This window comes from Anopheles gambiae, chromosome 2, assembly GCF_943734735.2.
Source record: "Anopheles gambiae chromosome 2, idAnoGambNW_F1_1, whole genome shotgun sequence".
NCBI classification, from domain to species: Eukaryota; Metazoa; Arthropoda; class Insecta; order Diptera; family Culicidae; genus Anopheles; species Anopheles gambiae.
In genome coordinates, this window is record NC_064601.1 from 6452997 (window position 1) to 6463643 (window position 10647).

The 10647-nt window shown below is 50.5% G+C and overlaps 3 protein-coding genes across 4 annotated transcripts; all 3 read right to left on the reverse strand.

Moving 5' to 3' along the window:
* Positions 1-2502: 2502 nt before the first annotated feature.
* LOC1281580 (homeobox protein goosecoid) lies at positions 2503-5308 on the reverse strand. 2 transcript variants are annotated; one of them, XM_061641165.1, is made up of 3 exons: positions 4564-5308; positions 4212-4489; positions 2503-3965 (listed from the first exon to the last, which is right to left on the reverse strand). In XM_061641165.1, the coding sequence occupies exons 1-3, from the start codon at positions 4976-4978 to the stop codon at positions 3702-3704; spliced, it is 957 nt and encodes a 318-aa protein (XP_061497149.1). In that variant the 5' UTR covers positions 4979-5308; the 3' UTR covers positions 2503-3701. The 2 variants fall into 2 exon arrangements, with proteins under 2 accessions (XP_061497149.1, XP_321511.3); XM_321511.4 differs by having other exon boundaries at positions 4212-4492.
* Positions 5309-5429: 121 nt separating this feature from the next.
* LOC1281576 (uncharacterized) lies at positions 5430-8649 on the reverse strand. Its single transcript, XM_321510.3, has 3 exons — positions 7556-8649; positions 6315-6914; positions 5430-6241 (listed from the first exon to the last, which is right to left on the reverse strand). Exons 1-3 carry the CDS (start codon positions 7637-7639, stop codon positions 5510-5512), a joined length of 1416 nt encoding a protein of 471 aa, XP_321510.1. The 5' UTR covers positions 7640-8649; the 3' UTR covers positions 5430-5509.
* A 125-nt stretch (positions 8650-8774) lies between these two features.
* LOC1281578 (small ribosomal subunit protein uS14) lies at positions 8775-9710 on the reverse strand. Its single transcript, XM_321509.6, has 3 exons — positions 9389-9710; positions 9120-9219; positions 8775-8906 (listed from the first exon to the last, which is right to left on the reverse strand). The coding sequence occupies exons 1-3, from the start codon at positions 9448-9450 to the stop codon at positions 8898-8900; spliced, it is 171 nt and encodes a 56-aa protein (XP_321509.4). The 5' UTR covers positions 9451-9710; the 3' UTR covers positions 8775-8897.
* Positions 9711-10647: the final 937 nt, after the last annotated feature.

Genomic DNA, 10647 nt, shown 5'->3' on the forward strand with positions numbered 1-10647 from the left:
TGGCAGACGAAGGCGCGAGACCGTGAGCGGTTTCGGACACTCCTGAGGCAGGCCAAGACCGCAAAGCGGTTGTAGCGCCGGATAAGTAAGTAAGTAATCTGTCAAGTTTCAGGTTCTAAGACGTACAAGAATCAAGCAATTGTCAGTAAACAGTTGAAATGTAAGATGTTTCTAGAATTAACAGTCCAATCTAGAGCCCTATTATGGTAAATTTGTCACACGAATTGCATACTTTTAGGGGAGTTATTTCATATACAAACAGTTTCTTTTAATGCATTTTTAATTTGCATTTGCATTTGATATGTGTAAAAAAACTCATAATTCCTTTCAAACTGTCTCGCGCTCGCCTTAAGCGTCCAATCAGCCAAAGGTTTACTGCTCAATTTAAATCAACAAACACCGTAAACAACAATGCGGTGTCAAACCGGGCCGGGGTCCCAGTTAGCGTCTCGTTCGGCCCATACTTTGCCTACGTACGTCCGGCTCGCCTGTGTGTCGCGCATTATTGTGCCGAATTACTTCGATACCATCGGGCAGCGGACCCGAGCGGACTGTTTGATCAAAATTTAATGGATGGTAAAGAAAAAACAACAATCTACGTGTTTATTTCCGAGCTCCATGTGCTCTCGGAAAATCGGTGATCGAAGCAAGCGGAGGCAAGAGGGGGGAAGCGGTGGGGAACATATTTATCGACATTCAATCATCGTTCTCGACTCTACTCGATCGACGATAGACGCGAGCTGTCGTCAATCGGTCGGCCCACGGTGGGCCGTGGGGGAGGGGGGGAAGGGGGGGGGGGGGGGGGTTCATGTTTAAGTTTGCCAGATTCGAATCGCCGAAAGCGAACATCGGCACATTTTGATGGATAAATACGATGATGCATGTTAGCGTAGCGTACCGGCGATGATGATGATGATGTGCGCCGCACAAGAAGGATTATGCTCCACACACACACACACACACACACACACACACACACACACACACACACACACCAACCAAATACAACACGATACTGATTTTCCGCGAGCTGATTCGGTCTGTCGGCAAATCGTCTCATCCGGCGATGGTGAACATCTCCACCCTTCCCTCCCATTTGCCATAATTGAATTCCGAAAACGCCCCTTTGGCAATAGACATGGGCTGGAGTGGAAGAGAGAGAGAGAGTGCGGGGGATTGAGATCGAAGAAAAAGAACTTCTCCAAAAAACAGACTTGCGATATTTCATTATCACCCTTTGCGCTCGACCTCGAGCCTCGATGGTCGATGGTGCCCCGCAGGGATATTATTTCACTGCCACGTGGTACGGTGCCCGGTCATTGCGGAGAGCGCGGTTTTATCACAACACGCCGACCGCTGTGTAGCTGTAGTGTTTTTGTCGATCGCGCCCACCCGAACCCAAGGACACACAAAAACGAGCATCGGCGGCGGTGCTAGAGCGAGTGGAAAAATCAAATTAAATACCATCGTAAAGAAAATCGGTCCTTCGGTCGTCAATTTGCTTGCAATATGCTGTTGGGCCCGTGCTGTACCCTTCTTCCGGGGAATCTGAGCCTGAGACCGGGAGGTAGCTCTCAGGAAATCTCAGCAAATCACCAAACGGCCCCACGCCCCCAATGACGGAGCGATGACGGGCCCCCGCTTTCAGAGCCAATTCCCACTGCGACTTACGGGCGCATTAAACATTTAGTAGTTTGGGTAGTAGACAGGCGGTTGAGAACGGTTTCGAAACTGTCATCGTGCTGATACGAGTACGAAAGGGAGAGAATCAAAAAGGGGCCAAGGGACTGTAGGGACCTGGGACTGGTCATCTGTTGCTGATTGTTCTGTTCTGTTTGATGAGTTTGAGGTTTGAGGCCGGGGAGGATGAGGCGCTCGTTAAGGAAGGATGAAGCACAAAACTCCAACACACAAACAAGCAGAGAGTGTTACTATTATATTGTTAGACGGTTTATTAAACTCGGGATTCGCACAGTTAGGGGTTGTTTTGTTTTTTTTGCACAACAGGGAAGATTATTTGCGTTCGGATATTGGTTTTAGTACGTTTGCGTTACTACTACTACTACTACTGCTGCTGCTGTGTTTTAGTGGCCACAAGAGGAACAGCCCACGCACGTACACACGGGCACACACAAACAGACACACTCACACATATACATATACAGATACATGCTAGACATAAGCTGCGCACGGCAGGCAAGGTATTATGTTACAATCCCCAAACACGGAAAAACGAATCATTATCCCGCTCCAGCTAGTGGTGAACGTAAATAAGCTTCATTTGTTGCACCGCATTGCATACATTTGGGCGTTTGTGCTGTGCATCATAGGGCGTCTTAGCGATATGGCGCTGCAACGCTCGCCTAAATGTATGCAATGCGTAGAACATTGCTATCCTATTTCATTCCTTTCACCCGGAACACCTTTCTATAACCGAAATTGTGAGAGGGAGGTGGCGAATTAAGAAGAAGTTTCATTTAAGCCTGCAAACTTTCTGCTTCGTTTGTGTTGATAATTTTATAATTTTATACACTAGCTCCTCTACACACACGCACTTGCACACACAAACACACTGTCGCGATATCTATTAGGTAAGTATTAATTATTGCACGATAGAAGCATTGCCCGCATTCCCCCCATTGCTCGCAGTCTCTCGCGGTAGTATGCATGTGTGCGTGTGTATGTGAGTGTGCGTGAATTATGCAGCTCCTAAACTAAACATTGACGCCCGTAATTTAATCTTTTCCCAATCCGTGGCACGCTGAAAGAAAGATGGCGTTACCGGCGCAGGCCCCATTAGCTAATTGCGATTGGTTTATGATGGTGGTGCGTTGTAGTGTTTCGGTTAAGCGCGGCCACAAAACGTGCCCGAAATGGACTTCCTGTATCGGGCACGTGTGTGTTTGCTACTGTTTTCCCCGCTCGTTTTTGAAGTTTACGGGCTGCACGGGAAGTAGAATTTATGCCTGCCTGGATTTGTGAGGGGGGAGATTTTGATTTAGCTTCGCATGGGTTGAGGTTGAGTAGTACTCGGTGCTAGGTAGGTAGCTCTGAGATGATTCACTCCCTTTGCAAATGTGAGTAAAATGCTTTGATTTCCATTTACAATCTACAACAGCTCTACGGGAGCAACAAATCTACACTAGAGACGGGGAAATGTATTACTTATTGCCTGCTACGACTACTTCAATGTGTGCTTAAGTACTAAGATTAGAAAAAACTGACACTTGCTGTCATTGCTACTGCACTGTCCAATCGTTCTCTCACTCTCTCTTGCTCTCTCTTGCTTCAGACGGACTGACTATTACCATCTGAATTGAATAGAAACAAGCAAAAAAACAACATCAAACACCGATGCGTCCATGTACAGGGGGGGCTTTGCTGTGATTTGCGGTACGATTAAATCCCGGAGCTTTCACAAGCTTCAAATTGCTTTGCCGTGTTGTCGTCTCGTGCACCACAGGTGTGGTTTTGCATTTAATTTAAATTGTTACTCTACCGTATCTAGTCTTAAAATTTAATATTCCCCGTTTTTTGCCACCCTTGCCCCACAATGAAAAGCACCGTTCCTTCCAGGACCTCCCTGTCTCTCTCTTTCTCTCTCTTTCTGTCTTCTCCTTCATCTGTCTCTCTCGATCGTCTTACCAGTTTTTTTGGTTAGTGTTTTGGTTGTTTGTGCCCTCCGCCGCTGTCCCACTTTATCATACCACCTCCACGTCCGACGCGTCGCTGTTGCTGTTGCTGTTGCTCAGCAGCTCGTCACACTTCGGCAGCACCAGCTGCTGCTGCTGCTGCTGTTTGTCCTTGGCAAAGATGCCGGTCTGCAGCTGGCGCAGCTTCTCCTGCGCCGACACCGGGATGTTGATGAGCTTTCGAATTTTGCTATTGATTTCGTAGTTGGAGAACTGTTCCTGCTCCTCCCGCTTCTGCTTGCGCCATTTGGCGCGCCGATTCTTGAACCAAACCTGCGGGGGGAAGAGAGAGAGAGACAGAAAGCATCGTTCAAAGTATAGTCGATTGGTTTTTTAGCTTCCGGCGGCGTATTTTGGCCGGAAATTACAGCGCCGGGGTAACTCAATTTGTCGAATTCATTATCGCTCCGAGCGACACGGGCGACACAAAATCAACAAGTGAGTTCCGGGAAAATTAAAGCACCGTCGCCACGCCGTCTGCTAAATGGCGGGGGTGGCGATGGCAAACCCCTCTCCTACCTCGACGCGCTCCTCCTTCAGGTCCACCTTGATTGCCAGCTTCTCCCGCAGCAGCACGTCCGGGTAGTGCGTCTTGTCGAAGGTGGCCTCCAGCTGCTCCAGCTGCTCCTCGGTGAAGATGGTCCGGTGGCGCCGCTTCCGCTTGATGTGCGAGTCCGCATTCAGAAATGGGTACCGGGGCCGGAAGTTACCGTTGCAGGCGACCAGGCCCACCTGCTGGTGCAGATGGGCGGCGAACAGGTCCGGCTGCAGATAGTTGTGGCAGGACGAGGGGTATGCTACTGGAAAGGGGGACAAAAGAAAAGGTCATTAATCATCTCCATTAAAGTCTGGGCACCATAGAAGTACTCACTGCCAAGTATGTTCGTGGGCAGCATGTTCGCGTCGGACTGGTGGCTGGCGGGAAGGTGCAGCGTACCGGCCCCGGCACAGCGGAAATAGTTGGACAGGCTCTGCTTGGTGTGCTGCTCCAGCTCGTACGCCGCACCGCCGTCCAGCCGCTGCGGCACCGGCGACAGCAGCTTGTCGTGCAGTGGGCCAGCTCCCGCCTTGTGTGCGATCGAGTCCTGATTGAGCCCGAGGATGCTTTCGATCGTAAAGACGGACGCGAACGAAGGTCTCGCATCGGTCGGCAGGGTCGTCCCGGTGGATCCGGCAGAGGAGCAGCCCATGTCCTCGTGCTGCTGCTGCTGCTGCTGGTGGTGGTCGGTGGAGCTTTCCTTCTTGGTGGTAGGGCTGGTGCCGTTCAGCCGTTCGTTGCCAAACATTGTTTGCTGTTGTGCAGGAGCAGGCAACCACACAGCAACGAGCAGTAGGCGTGCAGCAATGTGTTTTATTTATACACTTCGAGCACACCAAACAGTGGCAAAGTTTAATTTAACGTTCGTTTTCGGGACGCGTGGCACAAACGTAGCGCAAAATCACTTGCAAGCGAGGCTTTAAATCTTTCCTTTTCAAGCCGTTTTAAAACCCTCTGCACCAATTGTTCGACGCCACACGGGGTTTTCCTTTTTCTGTTGCGAATGAAAATTTTACCTCAAACGTTTTAATCCAACCGCTTTCTGTGCTTTTTTTTCTTTCTTTCTTCTCATCCCTCGCATCCCTCGTTTCCCCTCGTTTCTGTCTGCAGGCGCACGATTTGAATTGCGTTTGACGTTTTGGGGCGAAACCGGTGAGCGGTTGGATTAAGTATGCGGCGGCGAAAAGATGGCGGGTAGGTTGTGTTTCAGGACGATTCTTTAATAATTCTCCGCATGCAAATACAACAACTCCCAGCGCTTTTAACTAACCCCCCCCCCCTAAATGGCATGCATTTTCAGCAGCAAATCGTACACGATCTCATCGCCCTTGTACGCCGCCTTGTGCTTCCGGAGCGTCACGCTCGTCTGGTTGTACACGATGTTGCGAATGTTCCAGATGAGCTGGTCGACGCACAGCTTCTCCGGTGGCGGTCCGGTCTCCACCTCGAGCGTGCTACCGACCGGATCGCTCGGCACCTCGTCCCCGTACCCCATCGGGTACGGTTCCCAGTCGGACAGCACCTTGCGCATCCAGTGCTTCTTGCTGACCGTGTTGCGCGTCGACCGCGTGCCGAAGATGTTGATCGCCTTGCAGAAGATGTAGCCCAGCTTGGCGTAGAACACCTCCTGCCCGTCCGTCGCGATGTACATGTGGTTGATGTTCATCATCACCTTGCAGTACTTCTCGACCTCCTCCATCAGATGGGTGCCGATGCCCCGTCCCCGATAGCGATAGTCCACCACGACCGATTCCACGTAGGCGGAGGTGTCGTCGGCCGGCACGGGCGACACTTTCGCATGCCCCAGCACGGTCACCGTTTCGTCGATTAGCTGCGTCAGCACGAGCGTGATCGGCAGCATGTCGGTGGATGTTTCGAAGCTCCAGAACCGGGCCATGCGCGACCGGGGCCACTCGGTGTTTATTAGCCGGACGCACTGCTCCTTCAGCTCCGGATGCCGGTGGATCGGTACCACCAGGTACGGTTCATTCGAGGTCGGTGGTGGTGGACCCTTTTCGGGAAAAAGAAAAAGAAAAAAAACGTTAATAATGAACCCGAGACATTACAAACACACATGCACTTACATCGTACGCGATCCGCTTCTTGCAGCTATAGTAATCCTGATACGTGTCGTCGTCTTCCTCCTCGTTGTAGTAGTAGTAGTAGTAGCAGTTTTGTCGCCGCGCGTACAGCTCCTCCTCCGACGATTCGTACCGCTGCACCACGTACCGGTGCGGTTCGCTCGCGAGGATAAATTTGGACACGCCGCGCGGCTCGTTACGCTCCAGTATCGCACCGTACGCCCGGGCGCGCGTAAAGCTGAACCGGAACTTGGCCCGAAACACGTGCTGATCGCGCAGCGCCACAAAGATGTGCTCGATGTTCAGGTAGTACAGGTACTCCTGCGTTGCGATCACCTCGAGCAGGCAGCGCCGGGCGCAGGATGGAATTTTCGAGATGGAACACAGGGCAATGACCTGTACGCGATCGTTCTCGCCGCTGGCAATGATGAGGCTCGGTGGCATTTCCGGCGAGTGTTCGAGCGTCTTCAGCCGCTCGGTTCGGATGCGCTTCCACTGCTGGTTGATCTGCCGGTTGCAGGTGCGGTACCATTTGTCCTTGTTGTTGATCGGAAGCACAAAGTAGTGCTTGTCGTAGTGCTCGAAATCGATGGTGTAAGGAGACTGGCGACCAAGATTGTAAAAGAAGAATTCAAAATTAATGCAATTGTCCAAAATAGATGTCCCCGTAGTACCAGCCAAGAACATCCAGATGAGTTCGATGGACTGATCATTCATCAAAAACGCTCATCGAAAAACGATCGAACGCGGTTCCGTGGTTCAATTACATCGCTCAGAATCGACAGATCAGCAGTTCGATTTCGTAACGTGCTTGGCACTCGTCGCCCTTTTGTAGCACTTTCGATTACGTTACACAAACACGCTAGAACTAGCACCGCAATCTATCATCAGCTGACGCGCGCTGTTGCTTCTCTGCGAGAACCACATTCTTACGATGTAAATATGCTCGCCACTCGCCGTTCTTTGTTCTTTGTCTGCTGCTGTTTATCCGAACCGACATACAATTAAATGTGTGTCTTCAAATCACTTCACAGCGGGAATGCTGCCACCCCCCTGCGAAGCTCTGTAGCTCACAAACGCCCCTTCTTCGTTGCGTGCGTTGTTTATTTATCCACGCCCAGCAGGAGACTGGACATAGACAGCGAGAGCTTTTAAATTTCACCCGGAAAGATTTATGCTTCGGAGCATTTTTCGGAGCGGGTTTAACGGAACTGGCCACACAGACACACAGATCGATTTATTACCTTCCGCTGTTTACACCTTCGACCGGTCGCCGTGCAGTTTACGGCTTGACGCGTACGTTTCCGCTGCCGATGCTCGTGCAGCATGGTGGTGGTGATCGTAAGTCAGACGGGGATCGACTGATCGATCAGCTGGCAGAGATTGAAGCCGCGGGCCTCCCATCGGTATCACCAGGAAGCTAATACGTTTAAAAAGGTTAGCGAGAAGGAGTGAGAGAGAACACAGAATAGCTACGAGCAGGTGCGGCAGCACCCTCCTTGTGAAACCGTTCGCCGTTTGGACCGTGGCCAACAGACACTGAAAGTCATGTGCAGCGGTGGTTTATGAGCACGGTTATTGCATCATACCCGCTGCTCTCGGCGATGGCAACTGTGATGCATCGGACTCATGCTGTGTGCTTTCCACAGTTTTAGACTTGTGGCAGTCGTACACAATTAGGTGTCTGGAATGTTGCAAAAATGTTTACCCTTTGATACAAATCCTTGGAAGGATAAATGTTTCAAGACACCGTCCAACTAAAAAAAGCCCCTACCACCACCACGCAATTAAGGGATTGTTTGCTTTCGCGTGAGAGGACGCATCGGCCAGATGCCATCGGCGATTAAATTACTTTGCCTGCTCGTATTGAACCGTTGCCAGCGAGTGGCGTCTACGCCGAGCGACGACAGTACAAATTAATGGAAGGTCCGACCGACGAGACCCGTTTGTTTTGTTGACACGCTCGCACGTACTAATTATTGACCCGGGCAAAAGCACACGGGGCTCGTGGGTATCGAGCGGCGACGATTTATCGCTTCGAATGTAACTAATGTAAATAAACACGACCTAGAAAATCGTGCAGCGAATGTCGGACAGCCGTTCGCTGTCTCCCCCACACACGCGAGTGCGTAGGATGAACGTGGCCGTCCTCGTCGCTGCGGATCAGCTGTTTAAACATGGGCAGTTAAACAAAACGGTCTAAAATTAAACCTCTCCCCCACTTCCTCCCCTCCAACTAGCAGATTGATTCCACTTGTGTCCAGTGCTCTTGAGAATGCTTTGATTCCATTGAACTCGGAACAGCGCCCGTGCGAGGGTGTTTGGCAAACGATGAGCAAGCAGAGGGATATAGCTCAAGCGGCAAAGGGAAGACGTTTCTCCACACAACAAGGCAGACACACGCACGGTTCACGTTTGTTTCGGCATAAGCGAGAAGAAGAAGGGCAACTCCAACGCCGGATGTTGATTTTTACGTTATTTATTTGCCGATTTCATTCCAACGCACGTTCACTGCCAGCAAGCTGCAAATATCCCGATCTTGATGTCATGTGCGATGAAATGTGGAGAAAATATGTGTTCTCACATTTAATCCAGCTGCAAGAGTAAAAAGAGAGAGAAAAAAACATATTGATATTAGAATTTACAATCAAATGCTGCCGCCGGAAGTTGCGTTCGGGGTTGACGGGCGGGTTGAGAAACACTGACCAACAACAACACAACACACCACTACACCGGCACAGATCGTACGTCGAGCAGAACGCTCCCTATACCGTACGCACGCACACACACGCACTCAGTTGAACTTACCTTCCTGAAGCCAATATCCTTGGCGTACTCGCGGAAGCACTGTCGGCAAATGTTCAGACCGTACTTTCGGATCATTCCGTGGTTGTTGGAGCAGGCACGGCTGAAACGAACGGAAACAGAATTTTGGTTACAATCCTGCTACATCGCGGCCTCGCTCTCCACCGCCTCACTCAACATGGCGAAGCGGCAGTACACGTGCACAGGAATGGGAACCGGTCGGAAACACCCGTTTCGCCGCCGGAACCGGCCCAAAAACGGTTTCCACTCACCAGAAACGCGAGCCCTGTCCGTATTTACGCGGATGCGAGTACCACAAGTTGGCGAAACCCATTTTTTCGATTAAATTCTGTACGCACAAAACGCGAACGTGCTGAACACGGAAAAATGTGGAGGCAAAAGAGTTTGACAGCTATCAGCGGCTTGACAGCTGGCCAACAACGAGCCGACGATCAGAGTGGCCAGATTATTTTTGCGGTTTTCGGTAGGCGCATCAAAATTTTATCGGTAGTTTTCGGTAGGAGTTTCAGATTTTTCGGTAGTTTTCGGTAGGCTTTGAAGTGTTGAGCGGGGTGGGGGGGGGGGGGGGGGTTGGTTGTCGGAGATGGAAGCTAATCTGTCCCATGAAGAGCAGCACGAGAAAATGTTGTATCGTTGTACTTTCACTCTTTATTTTTAACTTATCCGTACAATTACAATTACTATGTCTTCGCAATACCAGCAACGTCCGTACTCCGTCACGGTTCGTAGGAGAGAGCCCCGAACGCTCTCTTCCTTGCACCCACGATGCTATGCCTTCCACCCGAGCGGCACTCATCTCTTCGTTCCCAGGGGCCGGCAACCTATCTTGTACTCTACAACATCTCCCCCTATTTAGTACCGGCGGTATTGCTCAATCCACTGAGGCGGTTTACGAATCCTCGTAGAACGTCGTAGAGGCTGTACCGGCGTTGATGAACCGCTATCTGCTGTAGCGAACCCCGGAGATGTTGCCGATCTTAGCTCTTCTGAGGACGATGACGAGGGACTCTCGGATTGCACCGCTGACGACGACAGTAGCGGTGAAGACGATGAGGATGATGGGGGTGATGACGATATAGCCAACGATGGCGATTCCGTATATTGTGCCCTAGCTATATCCGTGTTCATTTCAGCGTTTCCCTGCCTGCTAGCTCCCGGTTCATTCGAGTTCATACCCCAAGCATCCAACAACACGTCTAACATACGGTACGAACGTGACTCATCAACGTTAAACGGACTTGATTGTTTATCACTCACTCGAGAACGCAACTGATTAATGTGGGATCGTAAATGTCTATTTTCTGTGGTAACAATCTCGTACATAACCGAGCCTAAACGCTTCCTGACTGTTCCGGATACCCATTTCCATTTGTTTCTAATATACTGTTTTGCGTAAACGAGATCATTACATTCATATTTTCTTAATCGCATCCTATGTTTAACGTCTGTGCCATAATCCATAGACGGTCGCAAAAGCTCCATGCATGTACGCATTTTACGCCCTATCATC